This window comes from Mesoplodon bidens (genome assembly GCF_964165515.1).
Source record: "Mesoplodon bidens genome assembly, chromosome: 11".
Classification (NCBI taxonomy): Eukaryota; Metazoa; Chordata; class Mammalia; order Artiodactyla; family Ziphiidae; genus Mesoplodon; species Mesoplodon bidens.
In genome coordinates, this window is record NC_138167.1 from 61001256 (window position 1) to 61023238 (window position 21983).

A 21983-nucleotide genomic window follows, 5' to 3' on the forward strand; every position below is an offset into this window, starting at 1 on the left:
TTTGGAACCGTCCAGTGCCCGCACCACCAACGCCGTGGGAACAGTGAGTGTGGCAAAAATCCTCCCTGGACACTTCTTAATAATCGCTGAGCCCCCCGCTGGTGGCATCGGTCTTAGTTTGCGACTTCTATGGACAGTACAATTTCCTCGCATCTCCTGAATCGACACCACTGTTGTGAACCGAAGAACAAGTGACCCCTCCAGGAACACGTGCAGCCCGGGCACCGGGCTAACCCACAAGGAGCGCCTCGCTGCACCCTTGCCCGTCTTAAACGCAGGGGCGGGAAGTGCAGGAAGCAGGCCACCCCTGGGGCTAACCCTGCACCGCCAGGCGGCCCTTCGTCCAAGCTGGTGTTTCCACTTGAAGACGGGGCTGAGGATTGGAGGTGGCAGCAGGAACTTGCATGGACAGCGCAGGTGGGGAGCCGTGAGCACCTGGCACCGTTTTCCTCGTGGGATCTGCGCTTTGAAAGGCCACACAGGTGGAAGAGGCACTTGAAGGTGGCTGGTTTTCCCCCGGTCCCTGGAAGCCCCCTCAAAGGCCAGGCCGGTAACCAAGTTGGTCTTAGCTGGGAGTGCCGGACTCCCTGGTTGAAACAATGGACTTACATTTAAACAGGACTTCTTAAGACATTCCAGAGACAGATGTGGTCATTGGGTCAAGACAAAAACAAAAAAACAAAAACCCTCCATCGTGCATCTGGCCACCAGGTGTCAAACGTGTGCAGTGTCACAGTGGCTTGAAAAGGAGTCAGGCACAGAGGGGCACAGGTGGGGCTGGGGCGTGGCAAGGCCTTGTGAAGCCACGGTGTGACTTGTGACTAAGGCTTGCACGGAGGCATCTCTCCACCCTCATCTGCCAGGATTTCCCCGCGAACAGGCTCATGCATGGCCAGCAGGCGTAGCTCAAGAGGAGGTGGCCCTGGGTGAGCAGGTCACCCGGGCCCTCGGCAGTGAAAGGGTGGAGTCCTCACCACTGGACCACCAGGGAATTCCCAAGGCTTCCTTTAAGCAATAAAATTCCTTTAAAAATCCACATAACCTTCCATTTCTCAGTGTGCACACAGCAAAGGTGAGCATCCAGCCTCTGAGCCCTAACAACAGATGGTCTGACTAGGGCTGCACCAAAAGGCCCAGTGTTAGGTGGACCTTAATTTTAACAGTATCTTTTGATAGCTCTATTGAGGTAGCTGTCATGCTGTAGGTTTGGGGAAACAGTAGTTGCTCAATTAATAGTACTTATCACCATACATCAAACAAAGGATCTTACGTGGGCCTTGAGCTTCTGCTCAGATCTTAGGCTGCTGCCCTTTGCTGGGACGTCCGCGGTCCTCAAGGTCGTCTGTTTCTTAGAGTTTCACGTGGCCCAGTGTAGGAAACGCATCAGTACCGTGGAAAGGTGCGTTCTGTGCTTTTAAAGTAGAAGGAAGGACTCCCTTTAACAGGGACAGCTCTCACGGACATTCTGGAATTCTGGAATTCTTTCCCCTCAATTCACATTCACTGTTTACCCCTGTGCATATATCCTCTTTGGGAAGATGCTTGAAACGCCTCTCACCGGAGAGCTGTAGAAAGGTCACAGGGAAACCGGAGGCCAGGCAGGCAGCAGGAAGGGTTCTGGCGCTCTGGCAGTAGTCAAAATGCTCCTCTGACGGCTGGGGCGCCCTGTTTCTGACAATACTGGACGTCAGGGCAGCGGCGTCCCGCATGTGCAGCCCTCAGGCTTCTCACAGGGTGGCAGGGGCAGAAGGCAGGGCATGGGACCCCAACTGGAGATGCCCAGGAGGCAGAGAGGAGGGGCGTTGGCAGGACGGCAGCAGGGTGTCCTGGAGGAGCCCCATGGTCCCCCCTTCCCAGACAAAGGCTGCCTGGTAATCTGTGGTCTCTGAGGAGTCTGGCACTTTCTGTGATAACAAGTTGAGGAAAGGAAGAACCAGGTTTAAACAGTGGCTTGAAGAGCGGGTCAAGGTTGTGAAAGGGGGTCCTGCCATGTCCTGCATCCAGCAACCCGGGCTGCCAGCTCCACGCTTGTGGTTTGAAGCTTCTGGAACCTGCTTCCATTGGACCTCATGCTGACATCTGTGGAAACCTAGCAAGCAAGAAGTGTGCTCTTCAAATAGCTACTATTCGAAAAACTACCATATATTGAACTGGTGAATAATTCGTCTATATTTGACCATCAGTGCTTGGAGAAATCTTTGATTAGGTGACCACAAATACTCTGAGTGGCAATTAGTGACTCTGTTATTTCAAATGAATTTCTTCCTATTAACAAGTGAACAATGTCAAGTGGCTTTCAAGCTGAGGTCCTCTGTGGCTTCGCCAGGGGCATCGCTGGTGGTCTAGCTGGGCCCCAAGGGGACCAGACGCTCACTAACGCCGCTGATGCAGAACCTGGGCCCGCCGTCAGCTTGTTCCCGTGGCACGTGTGAGCTAGGAGCTCTTTCAGACAGGCTGTATGAGAAGCTAAACAGAACAGACAACCCTTCCAAAAGCCTGAGTCTCAAGGCTCACTTTCCGACGCTGTGTCCATTTGAATAGATCTGTCCCAAGACACCAGAGCAAGAGGCCACATACACCTGGCACCGGGATCCTGCCCCGAGACCTTGGACAAGCCACAGGCCTCCAGGCTCATCAGCCCAGGGAGTTCACATTTCAGGAAAGAATGGGGACACGGATGCACCCTGTGACTCAAAGCTTAACTCCTTTCTGACTTAGGGCAACCCCTGATTGGTGTCATTCTGAAGTGGAAATGCTTTGATTTGCTTCCAGCAGATCCTCTGATTGGATCTTTAAAAAAAATAAAGATAAAACACACCACTAAACGTGTAATGTGTAAAAGGATGTCCTAATTGTAAGTTTTGCTTTTTTCTAGTTGAAGTCTCACAGTTTTATTTACAATAATGCTGATCTTGGGAAGTTTATGAAATTCAATCCTAGCCATTCTTTAACGGCAAATAATAATGACCTTATAGAACCAAATTTCCTAAAGATAGAGGAGGAGGGGCATCAAGGGTACAACCAGGTCGTAAATGCTATTGCCCAAGAGGCATCCAGGGGCCGAACTGGCAGTATCGGCCCAGTCTGGCTCGGGGGAGGCACTGCTGGAAGTTCTCTGATGGGACCATTAATCTACCATGGTGGACAGAAAAAGAGTATTTCCAGGTCGATGTGCTCCAGACAAAAACCATAATCCATACCACCTTCCTAACTGGACCAAGGTTGAAAAGTTGATCTTTAAGGCTGAAACAGATATTGCAGATAATGGCAAAACTACCTTACATATGTAGTTGGAAAAGGAAACAACCCTCAAAATCTTTGTAAAAACCACCAGCCTGTTGTGCATCCTGAGATGAGTAAAACCACCATTTCATATCCACCCCAACCCCCCCCGCCCCAGCCTGCCCCGTTCATTCTCCAGATGAGACCCCTGCCCCCAGGCCACACTATAAAGTCACCTGTGCCTCGTCTTCTCCACTCCAGGGAGCAGCTACCACCAGCAAGAGTTATAAAAATTAAGCCGCATGTTTAAAAAAGCAACACAGAAAAAGACCAAGGAGCTGCCTTGACAGAGGGGGCCCAGAGCAAGATTTACAAATAACTTGTCACTTTGCCCCTGGAGACGTGACCATGGCCCCCAAACAGCCTGAGTCGGTTGGTTCAGATTTGATAGGAAATGGAGGTGAGAGGAATGGGAAACTGACATGCTTCAGAGTCTGTCTTGTTCCTGTTGACCACAGACACTAGCTTTAAACAGGCAGAGGATCGAGTCCAGAGGGCCCGTGAGACGTGGCTTTCCGGGATCTTCTACACAAACCTGGGAACAGGCTTTTTCACATATTAGTTACACCATGAAAACAGCGAACTGAAACAAAACAATTGCTGCATTTTGATAGCTTATTGAATCATTCTTTGACATTCTAAATCCTACAATTCAAAACCGGCATGTTGTCTTTCTTCAAATTCAGGAAACTTTTAAAATACCTAACCTTTGGAGACATCTAGGTTTACAGGATTATAAAAATTCAAAAGTGCTGATTAGTTTTCAAAATTATAAAGGAGCACAACAGTCAAAACGTGGTGAAAAGGGAAGACAGACCACGTATTCTGAGGTTAATTCACCAGTAAATTCCTAATGTGACAAAGAAATCTGCATTGATTCACATCGGGTGCATTAAATCAGACCACTGAACACCATTCTGCGTAATTTTCCAAGTCCTGACTAATAGCTGTTTATCACCAGCATTTCTTGAAGCAGTGGTTAAAAAAAGAAAGAAACATGGAACAGGATTCCGGTTACCTAGAGCTTATACTTTCCTTTGTCCCAGGTTCAAATGCTGACATTTGTGCAAAGTTGCGTTGCTCCCATCTCTCACTTGTAGTGCTGTCGCCTTTAAAAACGCTTGAAAAGTTTCTTTTTTGTGTGCATTTCCAAGAAATCAGTACATATCCCTGTAAATTTCCTGCAGCAGCGGGTGCAGGGCGGCGTCGGACTCTGTCTTCTTGATCACCTGCACCAGTTGCGCATGCTCCGTGACCAGCTGCCGCAGATCTGCCATCTTTTGCAGGAGTTTTGGGAAGAGAAAGACGTCGTCGGGATGGTTGCTCTCTAAGTGAAGTTTGAGCACGTGCACGATACCCTCCTGCATTTTTTCAATGTGTCCCACATTTAGAAGGCCGGGCCGATCTATCCTCAAAAGAAAGCAGAGATGTTTGAGTGCAATTACCAGCATGCTAATACCTAATAACTGTTTTTCAGTTTGAGAAAACTTTTTTTTTTTTTTTCGGTACGCGGGCCTCTCACTGCTGTGGCCTCGCCCGTTGCGGAGCACAGGCTCCGGACACTTAGGCTCAGCGGCCACGGCTCACGGGCCCAGCCACTCTGCGGCATGTGGGACCTTCCCAGACCGGGGCACGAACCCGTGTCCCCTGCATCGGCAGGCGGACTCTCAACCACTGTGCCACCAGGGAAGCCCTTTCTTTTTTTCTTTTTTTGGCGACGCCACTCAGCATGTGGGATCTTAGTTCCCCGACCAGGGATCAAACCTACGTCCCCTGCAGTGGAAGCGCGGAGTCCTAATCACTAGACTGCCAGGGAATTCTGGAACAACCAAACATTCTGATTGGACACGGCCTTTTTTTTTTTTACCAAAAGCTCAGCTGCCTTTAGATGCTGTCAACCTACCTAGAAGATAGAACTAGATTTTTCCCAAGTCGCTGGGCCTGATAGGGGCAGACAGGACAAATACTCATTCCTAAATATTCCTACGACCTTAAAATGACTAGCTACCTTACAGGGTGGCCGCTTCACTTAGGATTTATCTGATTACCACCTGTCAGGGGAAAACCTGTATGTAGAGGAGTAACTATACATACAAACTGCTTTTGCATAATATGGAAAATGAAATTCTTCTTCCTGTGTCTTCTTAGGTGCTCGGTTTCAACAATATTTAAGGCGTGTGATTATGTTTGACTTCGGTTTTGTGGTATAAAGCACCGTTATAGGTACCTTCCAATATAAATCAGCTGAAAAGAAGGTGGAGCCAGAAATGAATTGGAGGATGGATACGGGAGGATGCTGAGGTGACCCAGAGAGGGGAGGTCTGAGGCTTGGTGCAGGAAGGGTGATGTGGACACCAGGTGACCTCCCGGCGTGCCTCAGACACAGACACCAGACTTCCTGGGACAGCTCAGATCCATGCATCCTGCCCTTGGTCCAGAAAATCAGCCCCCACCATCCGTATTCAATAGGCAGTGCTCTCTTTAGGGTCCCATGCATTACTAGGATTTTCAAAAGTGTTGCTCATGATGTGGATTTTTCATTTTTTTTTTTGGTTATAAAATAATTACTAAATGTTTAAAGAGAGAGATTTAAAAAAATAGTAAGTGAACCCCCCCTCATAATTTTAACCCCATCATACAGATTTCATGTATATCTCACTAGACATTTTTCTGATCTATGATTAAAATTTCTTTTATAAAGCTGTCATACTACTTATAAATAGCTGTGCATTGCTCTCCCCACAACACGACATCTTGAGTGTGCAAAGGACGGTGACAGATTACATTCTGTGCTTTTTGCCAGAGCACAGGACTTCCTCCACCTGTGCCCAGCTGGATGGTCAGAAGGACAGACCTCGTGGAGCTGGGCCACCCTCACCCAGCTCCACGTCCAGAGTCCGGGCAACTGTGGCCAGCCTCAATTCCGCGAGTGAGGGACTCGTGGGGGACAGTACAGCTTCAGGCAGCTTGAGGAGGCAGTGGCCCCTTCGGTCTCCCCTAAGGCTGGGTAGGGTCAGCCGAGTTTACAGTAGAGGGTTCACCTTCTTAGACCCAGGACAGGGCTATTTAAAGGAACGTGACACCGAGCCAAAAACCTGGGGACTGCAGGGCCAGCTCCCCCGTACAGAGGCCTAGATTCTCCTTCACTGGGATCCATTTCCTTTGGCAAAGCACACTTTGCAGTCACTGACAGTTAGCTACTGATATTTTTCATTATGAAATAGCATAAATATACCAATAGAGACAGCAACTGTACTAACATCTGTATGACTTTATAGAATACTGTAATATGGATATAATATGATAATAACATAATTATAACACTGTCGTCCCTTGGTATCTGTGGGGGATTGGTTGCAGGACCCCCCGAGATGCCAAAATCCACGGATGCTCAAGTCCCATATATAAAATGGCATATAACCTATGCACATTCTCCCATACACTTTAAATGATCTCTAGATTACTTGTAATACCTAATACAACGTAAATGCTATGTAAATGGTTGCTGGTGTGTGGTAAATTCAAGTTTCGTTTTTGGAATTTTCTGGAAATGTTTTTTTCTGAATGTTTTCAATCCGCAGTTGGTTGAATCTGCAAATGCAGAACCCACAGATATGGAGGGCCGACTGTATATGATGATATTATACACCATACATTATAATATTATTACAATTATATCTGATATATAATAGATATTAGATATAATAGATATAATTACATTATAATTATTCATGATACCTAATCTTCCATTATATTCTAAATAAATATATATTCATGTAATTACAGATAGAACATTTATACTTTACAAATGTGTTTATATATAATAACATGAAGTTTGGGATTAACATATACACACTGCTATATATAAAATAGATAATCAACATGGACCTGCTGTCTAGCACAGGGAACTCTACTCAGGATTCTGTAAAAACCTAAATGGGAAAAGAATCTGAAAAAGAATAGATATATGTATACATACAGCTGAATCACTTTACTATACACCTGAAACTAACACAACGTTGTAAACCAACTATACTCCAATATAAAATAAAAAATTTTTAAAATAAAGAATAAAAGCTCTGAAATGGAAAAAAATAACATATGCTATAGTATGATATGATATTGATATCATTCTCACTGAATTCTGGTTAGTGGCAGTGTGGGGCTCGGACACCCTCCTCCCCTACAGTGTTGGCTCCACCCCACTCACGTCGGATTTACCACCGCCAAATTCTCTAGGTAGGAGGCTGTGATTGCCACAGCACCAGCTGGTGAAATCAATAACTTACCTCCACAGCAAATTATAGCAGCCACAAAAAGGGAAATATCACTGTCGTCCAGCTCCAGTGCATTAAACTTCATTGCAAAATCGAACTTGGGCTCCATGATATCACAAAATGGTTTTCTTAGGCTTTTTAGGAATTCACGAGTTATAAAACCATTTCCATATGCTACCAGCATCCCGTCTTTATTCATCACAGAAGACAGCATTGCAAATATGGCCTCGTAAACTCCATATTTCAGCAAAGTGACTTGGTCGTTCAAGTCCAAGTTTGCGAACCCCGGGATGGACTTGGCGAACTCTGTGAGCTCCGTGACCGTCTCCACAGACGTGCACTGGCAGCAGTGGAAGATGCGGACCTCTGCCTCCTTGTTCTGGATGCCGTTGGCCACCAACTTGGCCACAAGAGTCTTCTCGGCCATACATAACGTCTCCATGTCGTGTATGACAAAAGGCTGACAAGAAAAACACTGGAATAAGTCAGGTAATTGGCGACAAGCTGCCTTCTTAATTATCAAGAAACTGATGAGTAGCTGCAGTATTCCAGCCACCTGTCGAGAATCAAATTATGTACAAAACACAGTCCGCATTCTTAAACAATCTCAAAATTAGTTGAGGACAAGAAGACATTTAATAGAGGACAATATAAATCAGTAAGATAATAATCATCATCGCCTAAAACTGGGTGGGGATTTCATTGCTAAGAAAGTGAAGTTCTGGGAATTCCCTGGCGGTCCAGTGGTTAGGACTCCGTGCTTCCACTGTAGGGGGCACAGGTTCGATTCCTGGTTGGGGAACTAAGATCCCGTATGCCGTGCAGCATGGCCAAAAAAAAAAAGTGAAGTACTGATTTTGGCAATAAAGCTAACAAGAAAGAGAATATTAGCAAAGCACTTTAAATATTTTATGATATTCTCTGAATTCCTAAATACTACTGCAATAGCCAGTAATTACAGTAATTCTTAATTTTGCATTTTATGAACTTCGCAGATAATCATCATCCAACACTGACTGTTGAATGAATAAATTTGGCATGTAAATAAATACAAGTCAGAAAGTTGGCATTTGTGTGGAAGTAAACAAAAAAGCATTGTTAAACCCTTGCTCTCGGGGGATAAACCGGAAAGCCTTGAAGGACCCTCGTTTCCCGGTACAGGAGACTGAAATCTTCCCACCACTGTTTCACGTTCTGAGACAAGTACCAAATCCCCACGGCAGCTCCCTAAATGTGGCCTTACCATGTGCATCTAAACCCACCGTTCCTGCCATTTTATAAAGATCTAGCAGAGGAAGGAAGAGATGGTTGGCCATGTTATTTGAAGCCAACATGCTCAGAAGTGATGATGTATCTGGTGGGGTTTAGAAGAATGGGCACAGATACTGCTGTTGGCCAAAATTTATGCCAGCTCTGTGTGCGGAGCAGAAGAAATGGCAGTCTCTGAGGGATCTCTCTGATTCTTAATGTGTTCTACAGACCAATAATGAAGTGGGCTGAGGCATTATTTTCAATCCCCACTAGATAAACATTGAGTGTATAAGAAGCCCAGTGATTTTAAGAATCATTCTGCCAGTGGGCAAACCACATCACTGATAGTGCCTCTGTGCCCACGGCACATCGTGTGCCCTATTTCTGGGCTCACAAGAGCATCAGGAGGAATCACAGCACAAAGCCATCTTCCGGGTACCTGCTGGGTATACCTGGCACAGAGGTGGATGTGTTGGGATAATGTGATGCATTGCCTATGAAATGTTTAAACAGAATTAGAATTTGCAAGATAGTGTTGGACAAAAAAAAAAAGATCTGATTTCACATCTGAGGAAAGGGAATATTTTTAAAATTATCTGTGAATGACTGAAAACAGTCTGAATACAGAACTCAAAGCCCAATTTCTAACAATCTCAAGTTTGATGATGGAAGACTAAAACTGTCTCTCTCCAAAGACTTTAAAAGCAGGCCAGGACTTCCCGGTGGCGCAGTGGTTAAGAATCCACCTGCCAAAGCAGGGGACACGGGTTCAAGCCCTGGTCTAGGAAGATCCCACATGCCGCGGAGTAACTAAGCCCATGCGCCACAACTGCTGAGCCTGCGCTCTAAAGCCCGTGAGCCACAACTACTGAGCCCACGTGCCACAACTACTGAAGCCCACGCACCTAGAGCCCATGCTCCGCAACAAGAGAAGCCACCACAACGAGAAGCCCGCGCACCGCAAGGAAGAGTAGCCTCTGCTCGCCGCAACTAGAGAAAGCCTGTGTGCAGCAACAAGACCCAACACAGCCAAAAACAAATAAATAAGTAAATAAATTAAAAGCAGGCCAGATTTACCACTGTTTTGAGAAAGTTTTGGGGGCAGTTCTGCTTCACAGGAAGTTGGAGCTTGGATTTAAAGTATTAACGTTTATAGGATGGACCAGAAAAATGTTTTTAAAGGATAGATGGCAGTACTCCCTCAATTTCAGAAAATATTATAAGGCCACCTTGACTTTATTCAAATCACTGGCTTTTCAAAAGTACATTCAGCAGAAATAAAGGTGTTACATAAAAAAAAAAATAATAAAGAATCCTGTTGTCAAAAAAAAAAACCTCGAGAAACACTGAGTTAAATAAAGTTAGAGCCTACCAGAGTCTTTAACATGAGTGTACACCGTGGATCTTTAAGAATGGGATTAGCATAAACAGTGGTTCCCAGTGTTTGACTGCAGAACGCTTATTATTATTATTATTATACTGTTGTTGTTATTTGGTAGGACATCTCTTGGACTAGCACAGACTGGCTACACAATTTGCAGGGCCCAGTGCAAAATGACATGTGGGGTCCCTTATTCGAAAGTGCTTACGAATTTCAAGACAGCGACAGAGCATTAAACGTCAGCACAAGGCCCTCTAAGCAGGGGTGTTGTGAAACTGGACACATGCCCAGGACGCTGGCCCTGGACTATTTTTATGTGGAACATTCTCTCATAAACGGAGACTTCAATGGTAATAAATATTTCATTTCATTTTTATAAAATTATCGCCTGGATTTTAAAAGGCAGGCCTCATTAACAGGCAAAATTAGAAATGATCTGAATTCAAAACAAGTGCTAACATTTAAAAAATCATGTTTATGACAGCCAAAGAGATATTATAGAGTAACACCCTTGAAAGTTTGCCAGATTTTATTGAGAAACATTCTTGATTAGACTATTTTAAAAATCCAGAAGCTTATATTTAACTTTGGAATATTCTTTTTATCCTCAAGCTTGAATATGAATATATCCGATGTTACGGGTGGTCATTTCCAATCAGTGAAGCACACTGTAAAGCTTTTAAACAGCACAAGGCAGAAAGCTGCCCACTTTCCCCCCACGTCACTCCACGCCAGGACCAGAGGTCTCCCCTAACTGATATATATTTCCCTCGCTCACACCTGACACTGTTCTATGTGTGTTAATGATGTTATTTATAAGAATTCATCTCCAAAACACATTGAAACAGCATTTTCTATGAAAAGTTCAGCAGCAGCATCTTTTCGGAGAAATTTAATTGTGACTTATTGGTAGAATTGCTTCGGATGAAATGATCTAATAAGCTCTTGGGTAGGTTTTACTACACACTTCTAGATATAGTACAAAATAGTATGTTTTTCAAGCTACTGACAAGTTATAGGTATACTATTTCAATATAACACAGCAGGCCAAACCCCATGGTGTGGTGTGAGGGGGCTGCCTGTCCAGGATGCCGCCCCTCCCGGCAGCTCTGTCTCTGACCCAGCACAGATGGAGCAGAGACTGTGGCCCCAAGCTGGATGCTCCAAGCTCTGGGGCGCACTGGGCTGGACGGGGAGGTAGGAGGAGGGCCATGCTTCGACATATAGAGGAAATGGGGTGGGAAGTGAACCCAGCTTGGAGCAAACAGTGCCATCAAAGGCAGTGGCTGGCCCTGGACACTCCCTTTCAAACTGGTACCCGCGATGCTCCGGTTTGGAGGTGGGCAGAAGCAAGCAATTGACTCTCAGCAGTACCCCGAATTCTGTTTTTCCTCTCCAGTGAAGCCCAGTGCTGGACTATGGGTCTATCATTTATTTCCTTAAGACCAAAAGAGATTCCTCTCCCAGAGTAACTGTGTGATGGTCCTCAACTGTCCAGATTTCAACTCTGGCCACGGGTGATGGGCTCCTTCTTAGAGCGCGTGGATCTCAGTGGGGTGTGAGAGGATACGCCATGGAAATCAAGTTAATATTAAACAAGAGTGTTTGGTTCTGAGTAAAGATGACTTTTAAGTTTGCTTTGCTTTGCATTCTGAAAACCCAAGGGAGATGTAGAAGAACTCAGCAAGATCTAAAAGGATTCCAAGAGATCAAAAATTTGGGTTGCTTTAATTTGGGGCTATACGAATCATTTCCAGGATGGAAATTCAAAGGTAGAAGATTACTTTGCTTTCACCCTTGTGATCTGGAAAGGGTTAGGGTGGAGTTTCTGCGAGCCTCTGGGGCTGCCCAGCATGGGTGCGGCTTTACCGATTTAACAAGAGTTTGCTTGAACCCTCCTAAAGTACCTCAGCCTATTTAATTGGAGAATTCACCGAAGAATGTAAAGACTCAGTAAAAAAGAGGTTTGGTTTGTTCATGAAAGTAAGTAGCTCGTGAGATGCTTTATTTTCCTGTGACTAAAAATTCCAGCTTGTAATTCCCAATAAAGATGGCTTCAAGCTACTCATTAGTACAAATCAAACCTGTTTCACCACTCTCACAGGAGAAAGGCAAAACGTCTTTATTCGTCAACCTTGGGCCATCCCCCTCTTTGAAGGTAGCTCTGAGATTAGGCCTGTAACGGAGACAAAGGCTTAGCTAACTGTGGGGTGGGGACAGGGTGGCATCAGGCAGGGGAGGCGAAGTGTAGGCGTCCACAAGGGGCAATCTTAGTTGCTACCGAGAAGGTCCAGAACCGTCCAAAAAGACAATAAAGTTTCTGTAAACAAAGGACCCTTTCTAAGCCCCGAGATGTCATTTCCTTCTCATTGGAGAAGAAGAAGGTGGGCAGGGGGTAGGAAGGGGGAGGTCGGAGAGGAGAAGGTAGTTTTAGGGGAAAGGGTGCGAGAGCACACTCCGAGTGGGAAGTGAATAGTTTCATTTTCTGGCATTAAAATAGGGATTAAAAAAATCACTTAAGAAGCCACCCTAGAATCTGGTAAACTATTAACCAGACTTTTTGAGTGCATTAATTACATAGTCATTATAAGAACATGGTTGCTAGGAGCTTTGAGGTGGATCAAATGGGACGGGAGTTGCTGCTGGGCTATGTTTTATAGTCTCTGAGGGAAATGTTTCCATTGCATTGTCTCTCGTTTGCGTTGGGGATAAATATGATTTTCTCAACATTTAGGACATATTTCCTCAATCCTCCTCTTCAACTCAGCTGACCTGTTGCCAAAGGAGCACTTCAGACTATAATAAACAGCAGCAAAGCCACCTACCGGATTGTTGCTGGCCTTTCCCGCGAGGATGACCCGGGCCTTGACCTTGTTCATGTTGAAGTTCTTCAAGTAGGCCTCGTAAATCCTCTTGGCGAGAGATTTGAGATCTGCGGTTTCAGAATTTTCTAGGTCATGTTCACATGTAAGGATTTCTGCTTTCAATTTTGCTTTTTCAGATCTTGGCATTCGTCCGAAACGAATTGCTGGGGGTTGGAGGGGAGAAACGGAATAACGGAAAACACAAAGAAATGAACAACAAAACATGGAACAAGGACTAACAGCTGGATGAAATGTTCACACCACGGGTTAAACTATGAGCAAACATTCACAGGTAAGTTAAAATCCACTTCTCAGCACTATTCAGCTTTCTCCCTTGGAGAGATGAAAATAAACCTCAAACTCCATATATCCTGGACTTTTAAAAGAGCTTAAAATTAAAGGTAGCACCATGACTCACTTTATCAGTAGGATGGGCTTAAGGTCACTTCATGTCGTTAGGTACATAATTGATCCTTTCGGTTAAGGAGATGAAAGTGAGCCTTAGAAGGAGTTAACATAATACCTTTTTCTTTTTCCAGAAGGTAGACATGCAACTCTTATGAACACATTATTTTAAATTCACTTTCCTGTAGTAATTGGCAAGTTCTAAAATAAGAGTATGGGGACTTCCCTGGTGGTCCAGTGGTTAGGACTCCGAGCTTCCACTGCAGGGGACCCAGGTTCAATCCCTGGTCGGGGAACTAAGATCCTGAAAGCCGAGCAGCACGGCCAAAAAAATAATAATAATAAGAGTAGGATTGAATATAATTAAATTCATAATATGGTAAAATGTTTGAAATGGCACATGCTTCATACATATGATATGAACATTGAGACATCCCAGTGGTTTCCAATGGGTTTCAAAATCTGATATCAAAGTTGTACCATTTGAAGTTTCTAACAGTATTTCTAAGGGTTCTACTAGATCTCTGTCATTTGAGGCTTATTTTTCTTAGGCTATCATGTTACAAAATGACCTGAGTATTAAATGCTGCAGCACATTCATTCAAAATACAGTCTGTTCCGACCCGATAAGGGGGGTAAACTGAGGCATGGGTGGGGAAAATGCGATAGACAACCTTACCTACCATTATGGGACATCCCAACTGAAAGGCACTTGTGAAAACGACAATACTGGCACTTATTCCGATTCTTTTTCTGAATCTTGCAGCTACGGTCACATGTGTCATATGCCAGCTTTAGCCGAATAGTTCTCCGAAAGAAACCCTGCGGATTGATATACAGTTTATTAAAGAATATGGACCACTGAGGAATCAGTGTCATTCCTTTATTCACATCTCCTGTTGCTCATTTATTGTCTTTTTTTAAATGAACGAAATGTAGAGAAACAGTTCATCTATAAAGTCTGATGTAATTGGGGCAAATTGAAAATTTGAAATTTCATTACATGTAAAAAGAAAAACAATAAAATGAGGCAAAAGTCAAAGTAATTTCAACACGCCCTCACCTGGCCTGGGAAGACACAATTACGGTCTCCTGAAGAGTGACTCTGCCTTGCCAAGATTTATACAAATGTGACTTTCTCTTCTCAGAGGACAGATCCATATTTGTGACTAAAAAGTTCTAAGAATTTTTATAAGAGAATATGAACTCTCTAAACGACAAAGATTATATAATAAAAGGAAGCCAGCTGGTTGTAAATAATTTTCTTGCTTTATAAAAGTATCTTAGGGACTTCTCTGGCGGTCCAGTGGTTAGGACTTAGCGCTTCCACTGAAGGGGGCATGGGTTCCATCCCTGGTGGGGGAACTAAGATCACATGTGCCACGTGGTAAGGCGCGACCAAAACAAAACAAAAACAAAAAACAAACAAACAAAAATATCTTAAACTTTACTTTAGTAAAGAACCAACTTTACTATTTAGCTCATAAAAAAACAAAAGTAAACAAAGGTGACTAATCATGGTCCTGCAGAAAAGGCCACTTTGCAAGTAGTTTTTTCAAGGTATGTGGCTGGCAAATTGCGAAGGGTTTATATTTACACTGGGCTCTTTCCTCTTTGCTTTCTGGTCATCCTTCCATAGTTCTGCTGGAGGACACGGCCTGACCCCCTGCACTGCAGGCCCTGGGTCACCTATGGTTAGAGGTCCAGCTGAGCTGGCACAAGAATAAGGATATACACAAGGGTGCTCGTGGTTCGGGTGGCCAGGCCCCCAACATGCAGGAAGGGACTGCTGGGGGACCCTGAGCAGCTGGGGAGGACACAGCCACGGGTCTGGTCGTCGCCCAGCACGTGCTGCAGGATCCTGACATCTCTGATGGTTGTGAGAACCACTGCCCTCCGTGACCTTCTGATGAGGGTGGAGAGAAAAAGTGGACAAAACTTTCTGACCTCGCATCCAAATGAAGGGAGCCTTTTTAATGTGGTTTATTTTCTGTTAAAGAACACACTCTCTATGTCACTTACAAAGAACAGCCCAGCAATATGCCATAGACTTTCCAAAGAGAGAAAGGAATGTGTTACATGGGTCAGTTTCTGATCTACAACTTGAGCAGACCTTTCTTAGTAGTGACAAACATTTGTGTATAAAATAAAAGGAACCACACGTAGCCCCCGAAAGGCCACCTTTCTCCCCATCCAGGGTCCACGATACCTTGCAGCCTTCACATGCGTGAACTCCGTAATGGTAGCCCGAGGCTTTGTCCCCACAGATTCTACACTCGATGTTCAGTGCTACGCTGGACGATTCCTCGGCGCTGCCAGGAACCACAGGGTAAGAGATGGACGAGGGACTCGAGGCTGGTGAGAGGGTGTCTAGGAACACAAGGGGAAGATTTACGAATATTCACAGCCTCGCCATCCGATGTCGAAACCAGCTTTCTGAGGATCTGAGTTCACGGGTGAGGCATTTAGTGGGGAGGCATCAGCTGGTGGGCAGGGCTCCCATGCTGCATCCACCCGGGCTTGCACACCCTCTGTGCTCCCACAGTGACCACGTCGCCAGCATCCCCGCTGGGGCTCCTACCCAAGGGGCTCCCCAACTAAGAAACAACTTTACTTTTTAATCCATAAAAAACAAAACAAAATGGACTAAACCATGGCCCTGCAGAAAAGGCCACTTTGCAAGTAGCCTTATTCACACAAATGGTTACAGCAGCTTTATTCCTTTTTTTATGGCGGCGGGGGTGGGTATACTATTTTATTAACATTTAAATGTCACCAACAATGAGCTCAAGTATATGCTAGCCACATGCTCAGATTTTTTTTTTAATAAATTTATTTTTGGCCGCGTTGGGTCTTGTTGCTGCACGCAGGCTTTCTCTAGTTGCGGCGAACGAGGTCTACTCTTTGTTGCGGTGCACGGGCTTCTTATTGCGGTGGCTTCTCCTGTTGCGGAGCACAGGCTCTAGGCACATGGGCTTTGGTAGTTGCAGTACGTGGGCTCAGTAGTTGTGTCACACGGGCTTAGTTGCTCCTGCGACATGCTCAGATTTTTGACACAAAGATAAAATGGACAGACAGCTGTAAGGGTGCAATGTATTTAACACTGCACAATATAGTCAACAATTAGACAATCTAGGGGGTGGTATAACTATACACTACAAGTATAGTGACAAGCCCTGGAACTGGAGGAAAAACCCGCCATTCAGGACTTAGCAGAGGTCCTTGCAGCAGCTTTATTATTCTTGGTTGCCAAAAATCGACATGTCCTACACAGAACTCATTGCTTTCTTTGCGTCCTCCCTTCCAGCCCTTTTGTAATTGTTAACTCAGTAAATGGCATCAGAATATAGAATAAAAATCCGAGTGGGCAACACAAAAGCAAAATCCATGAAAGAAAAAAAAAGAAGCTGGACTTTCTTTTTTTTTTTTTTGCGGCGTGCGGGCCTCTCACTGTTGTGGCCTCTCCCGTTGCGGAGCACAGGCTCCGGACGTGCAGGCTCAGCGGTCATGGCTCATGGGCCCAGCTGCTCCGCGGCATGTGGGATCTTCCCAGACTGGGGCACAAACCCGTGTCCCCTGCATCAGCAGGCAGACTCTCAACCACTGCGTGACCAGAGAAGCCCTGTGTCGTATTTTAGATTCTACATATAAGTGATATCATATGATACTTGTCTTTCTCTGACTTACATCACTTAGTATGATAATCTCTAGGTCCATCTATGTTGCTGCAAATGGCATTATTTCATTCTTTTTAATGACTGAGTAATATTCCATTATATATATATATATATATATATATATATATATATATATATATATATACCATGTCTTCTTTATCCATTCCTTCGTCAATGGAAATTTAGGTTGGTTCCATGTCTTGTCTATTGTAAATAGTGCTTTAGCAGCTTTATTCTTTTTTTTTGGCTGTGGCATGTGGCCTGTGAGATCTTAGTTCCCCGACCAGGGATTGAACCCAGGTCCTCGGCATTGAAAGCACAGAGTCCTAACCACTGGACCGCTGGAGGAATTCCCCAGCAGCATTATTCTTTTTTTTTTTTTTTTAAATACTACACCATTTTATTTTTATTTATTTATTGTTTTTGCGGTACGTGGGCCTCTCACCGCTGCGGCCTCCCCCGCCGCGGAGCACAGACTCCAGACGCGCAGGCCCAGAGGCCACGGCCCACGGCCCCAGACACCCCGCGGCACGCGGGATCCCCCCGGACCGGGGCACGAACCCGCATCCCCTGCACCGGCAGGCGGACTCCCAACCACTGCGCCACCAGGGAAGCCCAGCATTATTCTTAGTTGCCAAAAATCAGAAGTAACCAAGATGCTTCAATAGGTGAGGCCAATACCCAAAGGCTACAAACTATATGATTCGTAATATCCGACATTTGTGGAAAGGCAGAAATAGAGCAGTGGTAAAAAAAAAAAATCATCGGTTGGAGTAGGGGTCGGGGAGGCAGGGCTGAGTAGGTGAAGCCCAGTGGCTTTTTGGACGTGGTGAAACTATTCACATGAAAATGTAATGGTGAATACAGGACACAATGCACTTGTCAAAAGCCACAGAATTTTACAGTACAGAGTGAACTTTAAACGTGTGCAAATGAACAAAAAAAACCGAGGAGGTCCAGAGATTCCAGGATGGCACACAGAATGTGATGATACAATCTATATCACAAATGTAAGAAACATTTGTAGGAAACCTCGCTGAAGATATTCGTGTAAGTGACCTTGGAAACGAATGGAGTCTGTGAGGCCAAAGGCAAAAGAACTGCACCTGGACACTGTCCCCAGCCGATAAAGTTGTTTTCCATAGGGCTTTGGGTGAGCAGTTTTGATGCCACCGCACTGGAAATGAACAACTAATTGTTCATTTAATGATGGTGACTGAATGGATGGCTGGATGGTGGGCCAGGTCTCTCACTGCTGGAGTGTGAGCTCATTGATGAAGCGACAGGAGGAGGCTAAAGTGGTCCATGTGGTGGTGGATTAGAGGTGCAGACATCTGTTTGAACTCACGTTTACCCTGACATTGAGACAGAAAGCTATATACAGAAATACAGACGTGTACATACATGTGTTAGTATGTACACATGTATGTCTCTGCTCTATCAGCTGAGAGAGCCTAAAAGAAAAGATACTCCAGGGAATTCCCCTGCAGTCCAGTGGTTACGACTCCGCACTTTCACCGCCGAGGGCACGGGTTCAGTCCCTGGTCGGGGAACTAAGACCCCCATGCCGCTTGGTGCGACCAAAAAGAAAAAAAAAAAAAAGATACTCCAATAGCAACCTGAAATGCTTAGAGGGAACAGTACTGAGGGTTAAGAGGTGGTCCCGTGACCACCACTCACGGCGGAAAAATCTCAGAATCCTTGGGGCACTGGGTAAAATACTCAAAAGGGTTTTGCCTCTGAATTGGGGCAAAATTACTTCTAGAATCAACACTGCTCTGGTTCCGTCTAACAAAGCTTAACCACAGGACCTGAAAGGATCAACATTTTCCACGTAACTTAACTGCATTTCAGAATAAAACTCAAGAATATTTGTGTAAATGCAAAATTCTCCATCATCAACAAAGTTCACAAGGTATGGTATCTAATAACAAATTGTAAAACATGCAGAGAAGCAGAAATGCATGACTCATTCCACTCCTATCTCCCCAAGAGAAGGGAAAGCACCGTCCATACAGAGGTGTGTACGTGAACTTTCCCAGCAGCTTTATCTGTAACAGCCAAACCTGGAAACAATCGAATGTTCATCAATAGCGTGGATAAACTGCGGCAAATCCATACAGTGGATTTTAGAAAACGAACTGTTGATAGATGCTACCAACGCAGATGAATCTCAAAATAATTTTGCTGAGTGAAAGGAGTCAGACTAAAAAGAGTACATACTATATGATTCCATTTATATAAAATTCTAGGAAATACAAACTGATGGATAACGACAGAAAGCAGGTCAGTGGTACCTGGGGAGGGAGAGAGGCATGAGGGTGGGGAAGAGGGATTACAAAAGGGCACAAGTAAACTTTGGGGTGAGGGGTCTGGAATTTGATTGTGCTGTTGGTTTCACAAGTCTGTGTGCGTGTGTGTACATCCAATTGCACACTTTAAATATGTGAAGATTTTTATATCAGCAAAGCTGCTAAGAAAAATTGGGGGGTGGGGTGAGAAAGATAGATGGGCTGAGTAAGCAGCCTCACCCATCTGGTCTCCCAAGGAGTCAAGTTTAAACTGAATGCGTTTTATAGACGGCCCTCCCGTATTTGCAATTTACATAACTTAGAAATATCACCCAAGGGAGCCATTACATACAAAGATGAAAAATCTAATTTACAAATAAATCATTTTATCTCTCAAATCAGTTGTAAACAATAACAAAGAAAAGCCTGGAAAGGAGACAAAGCAAGATTTTAAGAATTTTGAGATGACTCCAAACGGCCAAAAGGATTAATAAACACAGTAAGGGGAACTGAAGCGAAATAAAAATGGATGATCACACACCCACCACCTTAACGGCCAGGGGCCAAAAGTCAAGGATGTGTGTCTAGGACACTTCAGTGCAGTCACTTTTTTTTCTTTTTTCTGCGGTATGCGGGCCTCTCACTGTTGTGGCCTCTCCCGTTGCGGAGCACAGGCTCCGGACGCACAGGCTCAGCGGCCATGGCTCACGAGCTCAGCCGCTCCGCAGCATGTGGGATCTTCCCGGACCGGGGCACGAACCTGCGTTCCCTGCATCGGCAGGTGGAGTCTCAACCACTGCGCCACCAGGGAAGCCCAGTGCAGTCACTTTTTGTAAGTTCCCTTTTTTTTTTCTTTTTGCCATAGTGCAGACCCCATCACAAACACCGGCACAGTGCAGACCCACGTCCATGTCCCCTTTTAAACAGTGCCCGTCCCCAGTGGGCTTGCTGGATTTAGAGCTCGTGCACTTTCAGCCACTCTCTCCACACACACGGGTTTATCAGTGAACTTGGCTGCCAGCGGAGCACAAATGCTCCCTTTCCCACTGTCACCCAGGTCAGTGCACAGCCGTGAAAATCATCTTCCTGGAGTGGGAAGACATGAACAGACGGTCAGGGAAACATGCTCCAGACCGAGATCGTGACACAAGGGGACCCACGGAGGGGAAAGAACATAGAGACCTTATACCAGACGCTGCAGGGAGAACCTTCTTTATTCCCCAAGAGAGCCTGCACAGTCCGAGCTCGGAGCTCAAAACCACACACACACACCTCCTGGACAGTCCAAACCCAACTCCTCCGTCCCAGCCAAGACCCACTTCTTTTAAGACCTGTGTTTCCTTATTAATTTTCTGTCTGGAAGATCTGTCCATTGGTGTAAGTGGGATGTTAAAGTCCCCTACTATTACTGTGTTACTGTCGATTTTCCCTTTTATGGCTGTTCGCATTTACCTCATATATTGAGGTGCTCCTATGTTGGGTGCATATATATTTACAATTGTTATATCTTCTTCTTCTTGGATTGTTCCCTTGATCATTATGTAGCGTCCTTCCTTGTCTCCTGTAAAAGTCTTTATTTTAAAGTCTATTTTGGGGCTTCTCTGGTGGCACAGTGGTTGGGAGTCTGCCTGCCATTGCAGGGGACACGGGTTCGAGCCCTGGTCCGGGAAGATCCCACATGCCGCAGAGCAACTAAGCCCATGCATCACAACTAGTAAGCCTGCGCTCTAGAGCCCACGAGCCACAACTACTGAGGCCGCGTCCCACAGCTACTGAAGCCCGTGCACCCAGAGCCCATGCTCCTCAACAAGAGAAGCCACCACAATGAGAAGCCTGCGCACCACAAAGAACAGTAGCCCCCGCTCGCTGCAACTAGAGAAAGCCCACGCGCAGCAACGAAGACCCAACACAGACAAAAATAAATAAATAAATAAATAAAAATAAATTTTTTAAAAAATTAAAAATAAAGTCTAGTTTGTCTGATCCAAAACCCACTTCTGCCAAGAAGTACAGTGGAGTCAAGTCCACCCCAGACAGGGCTTCCTTTAAGTCAAGGTACAATTTACACCACATTATACTGGGGTGGCTTAAACGTTGCTCAGAAAGATGAACTGTGCAATGATTTCCTCTTTCCCAGTGAGGTTACCTGAGCAGACCCCATGTTTTATTTCTTTGTATCTGCCTTGGCTGATGCCTGATGTAGTTTTTTTTCCCTACTGTCACCATCTTGAAATTTATTTTTTCAGTTTTAATATTTTTTTATTGAGGTATAGTTGATTTACAATGTTGTGTTAATTTCTGCTATACAGCAAAGTGATTCAGTTATACATATATATATATTCTTTTTTTAAATATTCGTTTCCATTATGATTTATCATAGGATATTGAATATAGTTCTCTGTGCTATACAGTAGGACCTTGTTGTGCATCCATTCTATATATAAAAGCTTACAAGGGAGTAGGGAGATGGTTCATATACATTTCCAGATAAAAGAGAGTGATTTTTATTACAGTAGGAGTCTCTGCTTTAAAGAAATATAAACTCACAGCATTTA

At 44.8% G+C, this 21983-nt stretch overlaps 1 protein-coding gene across 8 annotated transcripts in view; it reads right to left on the reverse strand.

The window, feature by feature from the left end:
* Positions 1–4343: 4343 nt before the first annotated feature.
* PPARA (peroxisome proliferator activated receptor alpha) overlaps positions 4344–21983 on the reverse strand; it is a 71252-nt gene continuing 53612 nt past the window's right edge. For all 8 annotated transcript variants that reach the window (XM_081249419.1, XM_081249421.1, XM_081249416.1 and 5 more), the window contains 5 exons: positions 15670–15830; positions 14144–14282; positions 13017–13219; positions 7572–8019; positions 4344–4687 (listed from right to left, as the gene is read on the reverse strand). In XM_081249419.1, coding sequence (XP_081105545.1) covers positions 4440–4687; positions 7572–8019; positions 13017–13219; positions 14144–14282; positions 15670–15830 — 1199 coding nt within the window. In that variant the 3' untranslated portion in view covers positions 4344–4439. The remainder of the gene's footprint in view (positions 4688–7571; positions 8020–13016; positions 13220–14143; positions 14283–15669; positions 15831–21983) is intronic.